Here is a 14,913-nt window from a genome sequence, read left to right as displayed (position 1 = left end):
GGTCGCATTTCCACCGCACGGCACTGGCTGGACCCGGGGTTTTAGGTCCATGTACAAAAATGAGAATTAAACCCTGGCCTGACGATCGAGTGCTCCTACAGTTCCCGTGGTGCGAATAAAGTGAAGAAATAGTTCACCCATGTAATAGTAAGCCCCTTGAATGAATAGTAATAGCAGACCTGTGTATATGTACGGAGGAGATATTGACCAGAATGAGGAAATAACGTTACAACTGTCAATCACGCCTACAAACCCCTCCCCCTTTTAAAGTTGGTTTATAAAAATATCACCCAGAAGTTCATCTTCTGGGTGTCAGAAATAATTGCACATCAACAGAAAACCATTTACCTGAAATCTGCTTTATCGTAGTACATGAGATCCATTTGTATGACATCGTAAAAATGGGAGGGTGTCAATAGTCTTGGAGATTGATGGAATGAGGCAGCAGGGAGGCAAAATGTAGGGTGAAACTCAGAAAAAAAGGTTATTGTTCCCACGGGGAAAAAAAAAATCCATGGATGTATGTGTTTGGTAAAACACAGGACAAGAAACAGTATCATAAATTATATAAAGAACTAAATACAAAGCATTTCTGGTAATTCCACCTATTTAAAACAGAACTACTACAGCTGGGTCGCACAACATACTAACTAACAAGGATAACGCCCCGCCTCAGTGAAATGTGTCCTCTGCATTTAACCATCACCCTTGGCGAGCAGTGGGCAGCCATGACAGGCGCCCGGAGAGCAGTGTGTGGGGACGGTGCTTTCGTTTAGTGCCACCTCAGTGGCACCTCGGCGGATCGGGATTCGAACCGGCAACCTTCTGATTACGGGGCTGCTTCCATAAGCGCTAGGCCACCGCTGCCCTTAACCACCCCTTCCTCAGGATACACCATGATGCCGTGCGCCAAGCAGGTTTTGGTTGTCTTCAACAAAAAAAAACACAGTTACATTCACCGTCCACCGTGTGCCAGTTCTTGTGTATGTACGTGCATGTAGTGTGTTTACACACCACTGTGAATCCGCGACACGACAGTCAGAACAACACAATACACAACAGGATCCACGTTTAAATGATATTTTGCATAATGCAGGATGAGGGTACTCGGCCAGTGTTGCCCCGACTCGTTTCTAAGCAAGGCGGCCGCCAAGTGGGTGCCACGTATTTTCTGAAGCCTCCTGAGCCACGAACTTCGGCCAGGACGCGAGATCCGAGTAAACCGCCGCCTTCCCTCTGTGTTTGACTTGCAGGAGCGGCGCCTCCACATGTACGTGGTTTATTGCCAGAACAAACCCAAGTCGGAGCACATCGTGTCGGAGTACATCGACACCTACTTCGAGGTGAGCGGGTCCCCACCATGTGACCTGAGCCATGTGGACAGAGGGCTTTCATGCTTCATTCTGATAATTATTCCCGTACATACAGAATGTAAACACAAGTCAATCTAATCTAGATACTCTATTAATACGGTACAGAAGGGTGTGTGTGTGTGTGTGTGTGTATTTATCGCTGCCTTCGTGTGTGTGCAGGAGCTGAAGCAGCAGTTGGGCCACAGGTTGCAGCTGAACGATCTGCTGATCAAGCCGGTGCAGCGCATTATGAAGTACCAGCTGCTGCTCAAGGTGAGACCAGGACCACAAACACACACACACACACACACACACACACACACACACACGCAAAGAAAACGACTATACCAACAGACGCTCACAGCCACACAGCCAAACACGTCCATTTTATCGTGTAAACACAAACGCACACATTGCACACAAGCAGGGAACAAACACACATCACATCCTGATGGAACACACGCACACACACATGCATGCGCTCCCAGGCAAAACCAGCAAAAGTCAGTATGGAATAAAACACACACACACACACACGTACACGGGCTCGATGCTATCAAGACAAACACGCACACACACACACACACACACACACACACAAACGTTTGTACAGATGGACTCGCCACCAAGCAGAGGAACCGAGCAGACCGCTCCAGGCTCCTGTGCTCCTTTTATTATTTCATTTTGTATTACGTAAAAGCAGTAACGTCCGTGGCGTCAGGCGAGGGCGGACTGAACACAGATCAGTCACTACCGGCACTGCTGTGGGTGGAGCTAGTCGTCTGGCCCGGTCCTGATGCAGATGGACTCGCCACCAAGCAGAGGAACCGAGCAGACCGCTCCAGGCTCCTGTGCTCCCTTTATTATTTCATTTTGTATTACGTAAAAGCAGTAACGTCCGTGGCGTCAGGCGAGGGCGGACTGAACACAGATCAGTCACTACCGGCACTGCTGTGGGTGGAGCTAGTCGTCTGGCCCGGTCCTGATGCAGATGGACTCGCCACCAAGCAGAGGAACCGAGCAGACCGCTCCAGGCTCCTGTGCTCCTTTTATTATTTCATTTTGTATTACGTAAAAGCAGTAACGTCCGTGGCGTCAGGCGAGGGCGGACTGAACACAGATCAGTCACTACCGGCGCTGCTTTTTAATGGAAATGTTGATGCCACCAGAGAATCACCAAGCCGCGTCATTATGATATTATCGATTAGGTTCTGCGCTGCATCGATGTAGAATCGTCCACATCTGCATAGTGATGCATCGATTATACGATTAATTTCGACACCCCAATTCACGGTTGCCAAGGCTACCAGCAGCCGGAGCTGAATGAGCCTAACTGGGCGACGTTGGTGCTACATGGTGATGTCTGATTAAGGCGCGTCACACGGCCCAACAGCAACAGGCCTGAATACTAAAGAGCAGTCTCGGCACAAAATCCATCCGCCGGGGCTCATTGGTGGCTTCTCTCAGCCACGCAAACAGATTTTTAAACAAATATCTGATGCTACACGCCTTCAGCCTGTCAGCCATGGAAGAAGAAGAGATGGTCTAATTATGGGTGATTGGGGGTGGTATTAGAAGACCCCACTTACCACCATTGTGTCCCTGAGGAAGACTCTTAACCCTCATTGTCTCCAAGAGGACTGTCCCTGTCACTACTGGTTGTAAGGTGCTCAGGATAAGAGAAAATGCCGTAAAATAAAAAATAACAAAACAGTAGCCTAGTGGGCACATTCGCCCGTGAACCAGAAGACCCAGGTTCAAACCCCACTTACTAACATTGTGTCCCTGAACAAGACACTTAACCCTGAGTGTCTCCAGGGGAACTGTCCCTGTAACTACCAATTGTGTAACTGCAACACACACAAAAACAACACACATAAAAGCACTAAAAAATAGTGAATTTCCCAGATGTGCTGAAGTGACCTCCCCCTCACTTTTACTTGCAGGACTTTCTGAAGTACTACACCAAGGCGGGCATGGACACGGAAGAGTTGGAGGTATGACTCATCAAAAAAAAAAAAAACATGCACAAAAATTACCGTCAATTACCGTCCGGTAAAACAGATAATGCCCTCCATTATCCCAAGCGGCGGGCTCAAATCCAGGCCATTAGACAGTATCATGGTCATGGAGGGCCCGGAGGAAGCCGACTCGTGCTGCGCTGAGTGCTGCCGGGGCGAAGGCTCCTCCGGGACGGCCGCTTAGTGACTCTTGCTCCACTCTGTTACTCGGAAGCTCATGAGTGATGGGGCTGAGTCTCTCTCTCTCTCTCTCTCTTGTTCTGGAGCAGAAAGCAGTGGAGGTGATGTGCATTGTGCCAAAGCGCTGCAACGACATGATGAATGTGGGCAGACTGCAGGGGTTTGAGGTGAGGACACCCCTCCACAAAAAAGAAACTTGTAAATGTAAATCTCATGGTCATGAACGATGCATGTGTCTTTGGTCTCTACTTGTCTTAATGTTAGTTTGAGTTCTCTAGTCTTTGCGTCAAGCTGTCCTTTTAGTTTTAGTTTAAACACGTTCAGACTCATTTTAGTCTAGTTTCACTCGACTAAAAGTGTGAGCGTTTCAGTCTTATTTTAGTGAGAATCATCCATGACTATTTTAGTCTAGTTTTGTCAACAAAAATTATAACAATTTTGGTCTAGTTTTAGTCAATGAAAACTGTATTTTTGACTTTTTTTTTTTAGTAATGTGATTATATTTAACCCAGTCAATTAAGTATTATTATCAAGTAAAACAGACAAAACATTTTATTTTAGTCAAACCCATTTAATAATTAAAACAATTAAGATGAGATAAGATAAGATAAGATCAACTTTTATTAGTCCCACAAGTGGGAAATTGCATTTGTCACGACAGAAAGTGGATACAGAAATAATGGCAGCAAAACAGAGGTAATAGCAGCAAAAAATAAATATGTATAAGTATATATCTACAAATGTACAATTGAAATCTACACACATACAATGGGTATTATTATAATATTATAGTTACCTTACAGACTCAAGAATACGTCTATTCCAGTGGCCGCGTTTCTCCGCATTGTAAAGAATCCGCTTCACTGTAAAGAAGGTGTTTAAAGGTCGCGTGCTCCTTTTCTCCCAGTCATCTGATAACCCACCACAAGTCTCCTGAAATCGAATCAATGCCACATATTGAGGAAGTGACATCATCTGTGTGACTGGACGGGAGACACAGGAGACAGAAATAATGTCTCGTCTCGTTTTCATCAACATTTTAATCTAGTTTTTATTTTGTAAACCACATTTAGTCTTGTTTTTATTCATCAACAATATTACATGATATATTTTGTTAAAGTCATCGTCACATGACTAGCATTTACATCTCGTCTCATCTCGTTTTCGTTACGTCATAAAGGTTCATTGACGAAGACATTTCACCAAAACAACACTACTTTGGTCCCTCTGCAGGGTAAGATCACCGCGCAGGGGAAGCTGCTTCAGCAGGACACCTTCACCATTTCCGAGCAGGACAGCAGCTTCCTGTCACGGGCCAAGGAGAGGCGGGTCTTCCTGTTTGAGCAGCTCGTCATCTTCAGCGAGCCAATCGACCGGAAGAAAGGCTTCTCGCTTCCAGGATACATCTTTAAGAACAGCATCAAGGTGGGTCCGGACTTGGGCCGTGTGTGTGCGGAGTGTACATGTCCTCCCCAGGTCAGTGCGGCTCTCCGGTTTCCTCCCGCCACACGTGGATTGGCCGCAGGTGTGTGTGTCCTGTGATGTTTCATATGACCTGTGTTTTTCTCATGCTTTTTCATCCATGGCTGTTTGCAGATGAGCTGTCTGGGTGTGGAAGCGAATGTAGAAGGAGACCCGTGCCGGTTTGCGCTGAGCTCGCGGGCCGCTGATGGCAGCACGGTGCGCTTCGTTCTGCAGGCCTCCTCCCCTGAAACCAGCCGGGCCTGGGTGGCCGATGTTTTTCAGATCCTGGAAACGCAGCGCAACTTCCTCAACGGTGAGAGATTCTGTATAATTGCTATACAGGGGTGGCAGTGGTGGCTTGGCGGGTAAGAAGGTTGCCGGTTTGAATCCCGCCAAGGTGCCACTGAGGTGCCACTGAGCAATGCACCATCCCCACACACTGCTCCCCGGGCGCCTGTCATGGCTGCCCACTGCTCACCAAGGGTGATGGTTAAATGCAGAGGACACCTTTCACCGTGTGCTGTGCTGCAGTGTTTTACAATGACAATCACTTCACTTTCACTTTCTATACACATCACATGGAGGCACTGGGCTCATGCACCCAGCACTCCACCCCTGCGTCATCTCTTGACGGCATCAGGAACGAGGGACATCAAACAGAATCTGCTTCTAAAACAACCTAGCTCTTTTCTCCAGAGCACGGCACCTTACTTTCCGCTTTCTTGAGGAGATTCAGCATCTTGGACCTAATCTGTTCCGCTGTTCTGCGTTATTTCAGATACAATGCAGAGTTGATATTTAGCTAAGATCTGCCTGGTCATGGCAAACTAGCAGATGCTAACACAAGCGATTTCAACAACAGGGAACACTGGGTGTCTCCGAAAGTCGTGGAACCTAATTGAATGTGACGGGTCAGATGATGGGATTGATGGGAGGCTGTGGTCCTTGGCAGAATTAGAAAGATCCTACAGGCTGGAATCGTCCTTTGTTTGAATTGGATGATGGTGGCATTTAATCATCTCTTTAACTATAAGTACATATACAAAAAACACAAGTAAATATCCCTCAAATAGCAAGTTGGCAGGTTCCCGTTCGACTTTTGAGGTGCTTTGAAAAGGCCCTGCTTATTTCTTCATGCTTCTCAACACTGCTTGCTGAGGTTTGCCAGGCCTGTCCATGATTTTTCAACATCTGACACCTTAGATCCTCTTCTTGGACCAAGTTGTTTCTAATGGAGATGTGAAGTAAGATTATGTACACTGTTGGACCACAACAAGCCTGTGACGGATGAAGGCATCTCTTTTTTTCCACTGCAGCACATAATTATGTATAAAATTGGCAATACTTATGTTACATAAGGTTATGATGACATAGAATTTCCTAAAATGGCAGAATTACACAATGTAATGCTGTCATGCTGAATGTTCCACGAGGATCTGAATTTTAATGTGTTCAACATGTCGGACCACGCAGCACTACAGTCCCCCATCGAATACCAGCGGAGAGAGAGCAAGTCCAACAGTCTGGGACGCACCATGCAGCCCCCTGTCTCCGCGGCGGCCGGCCTCAGGCCCCACTCCTCGGCCTCCATCGACCGGCACCGGACGCCCTGCCTGCGCTCGCACAACTCCTCCCTGCCCAGTCTCTACCTGCCCAGTCACGGGCCGGCGGAGTCCCACACGCACGTCCCACACCAGGTGAGATTTGCAAATCGAAGTGGCCGCATCTGCATCCCTGCGCGTGTTTACAGTAAATGGCCGTTATTTTCTGTATGTTTACGTGTGTGTAGCCCAGCAGCACGGCGAGCCGCCCGAGCCAAACGGCGTCTCCCGCCCACGTGCAGCTGGCCTTCATTGAACAGCACCCATCTGTCCCCCACCCTGCCGTGCACCTGACTTCGGTCTCCAATGGCCTGTGCCCTTCCACCCAACCCAGCACACAGGTGCCGTGCCCGTTCATTCACTGGCTCTCTGTCCTTTTTTTTGTCAATCAGGGATAAATAAAGTTTTTTTTTCGTATGGTAATAGAGTAATAACACAAGTCCCAGGTCCAAACCCAACTTACTACCATCGTGTCCCTGTCTCCAGGGGGGACTGTCCCTGTAAGGCGCTCTGGATAAGGGCGTCTGGTAAATGATGTAATGAAGTATTTCAGCTCTGCTTAAATCACGGTCACTAAGAGAGTTTAGATTTTCCAACGTCCAAACTGATCAATGAAATTGGACTCAACACGCTGAGGCCACGTTGGTTTAAGAATCATGGGTCTCTGATTAGAGGAGGATGAGAAGAGGTCTAACTCCCTCTGGTGGACGAACCTGGCAAAGCGAGAAAAAAAAAATGAAGTATGAAAACAATTTAACAGGAAAATAATATAAAGGGTCTTGGTCAGTGGGATGGAAATATGTTTTTAGCACATATGCACAATTTTTAAAGTGTCTGCATAATAGCGTCTCATGGCCCATTAGCGGCCCGCTGCCATTAAACCCACCCCTGTCCATCAACACAGCAAACTTGTGCTGATGACAGGGAAACAATTGCCGTGGGCGTCTCTGTATCTGATGGGAGGCGGTACGTAACAAACAGGAAAGAGATGAACGTCGGAGGATGCTATTAGGCCTGATTGTTCCCGCTCTGTTTTCCACATTGCATCGACTCTCGCGAAACAAAGTGCTCTACGTCCTGCTTGTCGTCACCGAAGCAACGTTCTCTCTTTTCTCCTCCTCGTCACACCCGACACCTGCGCCAGACATTTCCTGCAAGTCTGCCGAGTACCGGCGCGGCCTCGTTGGGCGTGGTCGTGGATCAGCAGAAATCAGCTAATTCCCTGTGCTTTTGTCTGCTTGTTTGGCAGAGAGGAGGGGACGGGTGCCACAGCGGACTCATGGGAGAGGGCGGCGGCCAGCCGGCCGGCCTCTCGTCTTTGCAGCGCCCCAGTAACCTGGCTCAGCTGGACGAAGATGACCTTTGAACCTCGCCACGGCCTGGTGATGGGCAGCGTCAACGTCCCCCTCTTCCTGATTTATAGCGTTGTTACTTTTCTTGGCAAGCCCCGCCTTTTCCCGTTCACCGACACTGGTGGAAATGACTAATCTTTTATAAAAAAAAAAAAAAAATTATATCCTTGTTTTTAAGGACGCGATATTTTTTTTTTCCAAAGAACAAATAACCATTCCTGTATTGGGAGGTCACTGGAGTCACATGGACTTGTGTGCTTGGGTGTGTGTGTGTGTGTGTGTGTGTGTGTGTATGTATGTAATGCACCGAAACCTACGACTTTCATTGTTGTAGGGAATGTGATTTCTTTTTTTTCTGGGCAGGGGGGTATTTCTTTTATGAGCGGCCATTACATTCATGACAGAGACCCCTCACTGGGCCTCCTACCGAGCTGGACTGTGACTCTTTCGCACGAGCAAAGCCTCTTTGTAAAAGGCACTCTTTCTATTTCCTGTCTTGGATGCAAATGACTCTGTTCTTCTTGTTTGGTGACGCTTTGATTGGCGGGAGAATCTGTATATATGGAGAAAATGCCTGGAACTTTTCACACCACAGTACAACCTTTCAGCATGGATGGACATCTAGGGACACAGACGGAAACACGGACGTTGCTGTTTACTTTTTGTTACCGGGCCTTCATTCGACCGCCATTTCCCTCACGTCCCCTCACAGTGCAGCCCGACTCCCCATTTTCAACTCATCATGGAATGGGATGACATTTGGGCTGCAACAACCCCCCTCCCGGGACTTTGCGACTCCACCACCGACACCATTAGACTAAGTGCCAAAAAGCAGGTGCCAGTATATTTCCTTCTTCCTGCCTTCCTTTCTTCATTTTTTAAGAACAGAAACTCATGCCCCAAACATGTACAGCTGGTTCTATTACTCGTCGCTAATTGTGCTGTAAATGCCACGATAACCAATTACACGCAAACTCAGCATTTTGAATCTTACCAGATGCTGGATTCTGGCTGAACAAATATTTTTCAAAAAATGTTAAACCCAAGCAAAGTGAAACAATACTTTGCTGCTTCGTGTGTTTCGCATATTGCAGAGATTGAAGGTTTGGTGTCGCTACCCAGCCTCTACACTAGAGGTCGCCAAGGAGCCATGGCAAAATGTAGAGCCCCTCTATTCACTGGGCACTGTGTGTACATTTCTGTAAATGACGTAAAGTTTTACATTTGCATCTGACTTCCTGTTACGATGTTTAAAAAGTGTGGATCTTGCAAAAAGTACATTTTATTCAGCAGCCGCACACACACAGTCAGTGAAGTCTTGGTTTTAATGGATGAGGCTGGGGGTCCAGCAGTCTTGCATGCATTGAAACGTACCTGCTGACGTGAGAACTGAAGAGCTATCAAGTAGAAAAAAATATGCATATGATAAATGCCTGCCAGGAATTCACACTTTGATCTTATTAATAAAATGTCATTTTGAAGTACAAAACAATCTGCACATATATTTCCATGAATATCCATTAAAGGAAATACTACTGCATCTCAAATAATATGTCCATTTAAAAAATATGATTTAAACATCTCTTTTGATTTGTTTTAATGTTTCAAAGATCATAAATTTGAGTATCTCAAACTGTGAAAATGTTACATATGATCAGTCAAAATATAGAAATGTTTCTTAATTTATACAGTGAGTGCTTGGTTGGGGCTGAAGGGTTGAAGTTTTACTTTTTTGAATTAAATTTCAAAAATGTGATTACGCTCCTTTCAAAAGCACAAACGAAGTACTTCTATTTAATCTTTAAAGCCTGATTTAACCTCTAATCTTTGCTTTATTGAGAGAGAAGTGAGAACGCCTTTTAAAGACATCCAGAGAGATGAAAAGGTTAAGGGGGGGGGGACCCCATGAGGAGAAGACATCTGCTCGGTTTATCTCACAATGCGCTCCTGCTCTGTGCATTGTTGGCAGGAGAAAGGGAGCTGCTGGTCCCGCCTGTGATGTACAGGGGGTTGGGGAGAGGAAAAAAACCCGGAGGGCTCGAGGTATTAACTTTCACAGGGAGCCCGAATCAAAAGGCGCACTGTCCCCACCGAGGGGGTCCGCACGGCGGGGGGGGTTTACTGCCAGAGCGCCGTCCGTTGACTCAATCATTACCATTAAATGAGAGGGGAGGCCACCAAGGGCCTTCACGGCTCTGAACTTGATTGCAGAAGGTCGACCCCCGTCCCTTTTCCTCAATGGCCTCGGTATTTGCACCGAGGTGTAAAGTGTCTTTCAGGCATTTGTCCACTTTAAAGAGTTGCCACAGCGCCGAGGAACCAATGAGCGTTTAAATTAGCATTCAAATTAACGCCTGAATCCCCATCAGATGTTATGTGGCGGGTGGGTCAGTTGCTCGCGTGACATCACGGCTCTCGGAAGCAACAAAAGGTGAAGCAAACTGTAAAAAAAAAAAAAATATATATATATATATATATATATAAAAAGTGGATGCGCACTCGTTTTATCCAGCCGTTTATTCATATTTCACATGCAATCTCAATTTTCATAGAGCTGTGAGCCATATGTACAAAATTTACATTACAGCCGGAGTCTATAAAGTGGCAGAATTAAAGGTCACACCACTGCATACCAACACAGAGGATGACAAGGATACATTAAAAGTTACGACAGGTATATTTAAAAAAAAAAAAGAAGAATGAAGTAGATCAATTTTGGCGGTATGACATAGGTTACGCTCCATCTAATGAGGTCCTACGCAAACGACCTTTCATGAGATGCACGCCACGCAAAGACCAGGCGATACAATTCGTCACAAGATCGAATTGTATTATCCCGATTTTGCCGAATTTTAATGACACAACAGTGAAAAATCAACGAAAGCTCAAAAAGTGAACATGACTAGAAAAACAAGCAACGTTCCTTTAAGGCAAATTTGCTTAAGTAACAACTGGAATTCGTTTTTTTTACGTGACTCAACTTCATAAATATTCTTTATTGTAGCTCTTCATTTAAAATAGGATCCACCGGTTAGTGTTATTGTTCGATTTTTACAAGGAGACTGTTGGAAGGGTCCGGCGTGGCGTCAGGGCAGGTCACCGTACATCCCAGGGGTCCCAGATGTCCCGTAAAGGCCAGACATCACTCCCGCTTGATGTTGCTGAGCAGCGCGTCATGCTGCTGCGGGGCATGGCCGCCGCCGGCGCGCCCCTTCCTGCCCTGGTGGGTCTTGACGTGCTTGGAGAGGTGGTCGCTCCTCATGAACCTCTTGCCGCACTGCTGGCAGCCGAAGCGCTTCTCGCCGGTGTGGGTGCGCAGGTGGCGCTGCAGCTCGTCCGAGCGCGTGAAGCTCTTGCCGCAGAACAGCCAGTTGCATATGAAGGGCCGCTCGCCGGCGTGCCAGCGCAGGTGGGCCTTCAGGTGCGACGTCTTTTTGTACACCTTGCCGCACTCGGGGATGTGGCACACGTGCAGTCTCTTCTTCCCGAACTCCATCGCGCCGCCCGCCGTCTGGCAGTTGGGGCACTTGCAGCGCCGGCAGCGGCGCGTGGAGCTCAGCAGCCCCTTGGAGGTGCCCTGCAGCAGGGCGGCGATCTGCGGCTGGTGGCTGAGGACCAGCTGCCGGCCCAGGGACGAGAAGGGGTGGCCCGGCGCGGAAGCGTTGGTCTGGGGCAGGCTCCACCACTGCTGGCCTTCTTCCACGTGGCTGCCGGCGAGGTGCGGCCTGGGGAAGCTGGGGAAGTTCTGGCCCACGGCGTTGTGTTGGGGGTAGTAGGGCCCGTTGCCCTGGGTCTGGGACGAGAGCACTTTGACCGGGGAGAGCTCGAAGGAGTACGCGGCAGGTGGCTCGGCCGGCGGAGTGAGGGGCAGCTCGTGGTGGTGGTGGTGGTGATGGTGGTGGTGGTGGGAGTGGGCGCCCAGGCCCGTCTGCACGTGCCCGGGGAACTGGACCTTGGGCATGGTGAAGGCCATCTGGTGGGCGCTCAGGCCGGAGCTGGGGGCCACCTCGTTGCTCCACAGCTGGAACATGCCGGAAGCCGAGCCCATGGCTCCCTCATAGGGGAACTGAGGGCCTTCGGAGCCCACGCCACCCCCCACCTGCCAAGCCTGGCTGCACGTGGTGGCCAGGAAAGTGAGCGGGTTCGGGCCACTCTCCGGAGATGAGCTGGGTGTGCGATCCTGAGTGGACAAAAGAAGCAAAAGTGAAAAAAGTGAAAGTGAACAAGCAAGCATGCAATTAATTTATTATTTTTTTTTTTTTACTTTTTAATCTTTTTATCTGAACTTTGCCAAAAGGTCTAAATCTGTGTCATCATATAGTCATATAAGAAATACATTTTTACACATAAATGTAAAAAAAAAAGAACGCACGTGTATTAGAGTGGACCGTACCTGCAGGAAGCTGTGGAGGAAATTGTCGCCTCTGGACAGCGCCAGCGCAGCCATCTGTCCGGCGCTCGGTCCGCACCTGCCGCCACCGGCGAACCGGAGAGAGCGCGCGCCACCCAGACGCCGCCGGAGTAGAGCGCGCGCAGCTCAGACGGTACCGGAGCAGAGCGCGTGCTGCCCCGACGGATCCGGAGTAGAGCGCGCGCCACCCAGACGGTACCGGAGAGAGCGCGCGCAGTCCAGACGGAACCGGAGTAGAGCGCGCGCAGCCCAGACGGAACCGGAGCAGAGCGCGTGCTGCCCCGACGGTACCGGAGTAGAGCGCGCGCAGCTCAGACGGTACCGGAGTAGAGCGCGCGCCGCCCAGACCGTACCGGAGTAGAGCGCGCGCAGCTCAGACGGAACCGGAGTAGAGCGCGCGCAGCCCAGACGGTACCGGAGTAGAGCGCGCGCAGCTCAGACGGAACCGGAGTAGAGCGCGCGCCACCCAGACGGTACCGGAGTAGAGCGCGCGCAGCTCAGACGGAACCGGAGTAGAGCGCGCGCCACCCAGACGGTACCGGAGTAGAGCGCGCCCTGGCCGCGTGGAGTAGCGCTCGGCGTCCCGCGGATCACTGGCGCATCTCCGCGCCGCGAAGTTGGAGCAAAGTTGCGCGCTCACGACCGCCGGCCGCCCTTTTGAAGCGGGAAGAGGAGCCGGTCGCAATAAATCCGCGGGATCATTTCAAAGGGCGCTCGGCGTGCGTCTTCTCTTTATAGAGAAAAGATCCTCTCAACGGGGTCTCTTAAGTATGTACCAGGAGAGCCCCTGAATGGGGGCTGCTGGGGAGGGGGGGTGGCAGACCAGGGGTGTGTGTGTGTGTGTGTGTGTGTGTGTGTGTGTGTGTGTGTGTGTGTGTGTGTGTGTGTGATACAGCAGGCCAGCTTTCATTTCATGAAAAATTCTGACCACTGCTGTTCACCAACTATTCCACACCACTTTTATTTGGGTTCATCTACATTATTCATGCATCTCATTTTTTAAAATCATCATCATTATTACTATGATTGGTGTTATTACTTCATTTGTATTTCATGTTCTCATTTGCATTCGCAGCAATGTTGAAAATGAAAACAAGAGGCTGTAATTTAATTAGCCTGGAAATTTAAAAAAATATAACGTCCTTAGTCAGTCTGGACAAGATTTATTTCTGGTACAGTATGTCTTTCAGAAGACACCCCCAGAGGAAACCCCCCTTCAGGGTAGAATAAGGGGTTTCACTGCAGGGCTGGTAGTTAATATTCCATTTACATTTTTCAGATATTAATCCATGTCGTCCAGGTAGTCGACTGGTTTGACCAGCACGGCCTAAACTGGTCGAGCCAGATGGTCGACCATCTTATTAAACCCCCCCCCACGTTGCCCTGAGAACCTTCGCAGGGGTCGCATGGAGCTGCAGCACCTCCGACATCAGAGAGCCGCATGCCTGCTTTCCCCTTTCCTACACAAATGGAATAAAAGTCCATCAAAAGGAGCCCCGAGTCGGTGCAAATGAGCCGCCCCGCGTGACACTTTCACGCCGGCGGGTTCAAGTTAGGGGCGTCATCACATCTGACCGGATTAACTCGGCGGATGCGGGAGGCGTCCCGAGTTCATCCCTCAGTGCCGGGTCCTCTACATTTAAAAAAAAAAAGCCGCCGAGGCCCTTTGCATAGTAAGACCCCCGGAGAGCCGGCTGCTTTGTGCCGTCTGCATTGACACGCACACTCAGGATCCTCATTCAGCCCACATCCGCATCACAATCCACTTTTGTCCTTCAGAACATTAAAGTCACAAATGTTTATTATTCAGAAGAAATCTATAAAGCATCCGGGCTTTTATATTTTTACAAACGTAAAATGTTTCCATCTGGTGAGCCCAAATTCCTCGATTCTGAAGACGTGTCCTGAGGAGTGAAGATGCCTGTTTCTCTTCCGCCGGGGAAGGGTGATAAGTTGTCCAGGGACGTTCCTGTCGTCGTCCCTGTCCTCTTCTGCTTCGCCGCAAATTGGCCTTGCTAACTAAATTGTTTTACAAATGGTCAACAAAGGCGAGGGGGAAGAAAGACACGGTTCGGCCCCCTTTGAAGAAGCCCTCCCCGCCTCCAGCATGAGGACGATGCCATTTCCACAACAGAACAACATTCACCGCTTCCATCCGTTCCGAAGCTCTGCATCACTGTTTTTTAATCAATACAACCCCATCTAATCAGACTTAACGAATAAAGAACCACCGGCTCGGCTAAATATCATCCTTTAAACCCAGAGTCTAGTTTTTGGCCCTTTTGGCCCATCACATTTATGTCTCTTGAACGAACTCTAGAATCTCGAAGTTCACTACCGAGTGTGTTCTGCCATTTTGTTACGGTTGCATGAAACCTTGTACGCGTAATTAACGAGCGCAATAAGAACACCGTTGCAGTGAAACGCGTGCGTCGGTCCGCAGCAGAAAGACGGGGAGTCTTCGGCGGCGGGGCCCTCGCTGCTCCTCGCATGCGCTTTATTACCGAGCAGAAGTTGTTAATTACCCTGATT

General features: G+C 48.9%; 2 protein-coding genes across 6 annotated transcripts in view; one reads left to right on the top strand and one right to left on the bottom strand.

Annotated features, from left to right (window-relative positions):
• arhgef25a (Rho guanine nucleotide exchange factor (GEF) 25a) overlaps positions 1 to 8,167 on the top strand; it is a 43,424-nt gene extending 35,257 nt beyond the window's left edge. For all 5 annotated transcript variants that reach the window (XM_028993605.1, XM_028993606.1, XM_028993609.1 and 2 more), the window contains 9 exons: positions 1,254 to 1,343; positions 1,533 to 1,625; positions 3,299 to 3,349; positions 3,643 to 3,720; positions 4,787 to 4,978; positions 5,150 to 5,330; positions 6,491 to 6,714; positions 6,807 to 6,959; positions 7,868 to 8,167. In XM_028993605.1, coding sequence (XP_028849438.1) covers positions 1,254 to 1,343; positions 1,533 to 1,625; positions 3,299 to 3,349; positions 3,643 to 3,720; positions 4,787 to 4,978; positions 5,150 to 5,330; positions 6,491 to 6,714; positions 6,807 to 6,959; positions 7,868 to 7,984 — 1,179 coding nt within the window. In that variant the 3' untranslated portion in view covers positions 7,985 to 8,167. The remainder of the gene's footprint in view (positions 1 to 1,253; positions 1,344 to 1,532; positions 1,626 to 3,298; positions 3,350 to 3,642; positions 3,721 to 4,786; positions 4,979 to 5,149; positions 5,331 to 6,490; positions 6,715 to 6,806; positions 6,960 to 7,867) is intronic.
• A 2,779-nt stretch (positions 8,168 to 10,946) lies between these two features.
• Positions 10,947 to 12,692, bottom strand: sp5l (Sp5 transcription factor-like). Its single transcript, XM_028994239.1, has 2 exons — positions 12,364 to 12,692; positions 10,947 to 12,150 (listed from the first exon to the last, which is right to left on the bottom strand). Exons 1-2 carry the CDS (start codon positions 12,415 to 12,417, stop codon positions 11,113 to 11,115), a joined length of 1,092 nt encoding a protein of 363 aa, XP_028850072.1. The 5' UTR covers positions 12,418 to 12,692; the 3' UTR covers positions 10,947 to 11,112.
• Between the last annotated feature and the right edge of the window lie 2,221 nt (positions 12,693 to 14,913).

This window comes from Denticeps clupeoides, chromosome 10 (genome assembly GCF_900700375.1).
Source record: "Denticeps clupeoides chromosome 10, fDenClu1.1, whole genome shotgun sequence".
Taxonomy (NCBI): Eukaryota; Metazoa; Chordata; class Actinopteri; order Clupeiformes; family Denticipitidae; genus Denticeps; species Denticeps clupeoides.
This window is presented reverse-complemented; position numbering and strand designations above follow the sequence as displayed.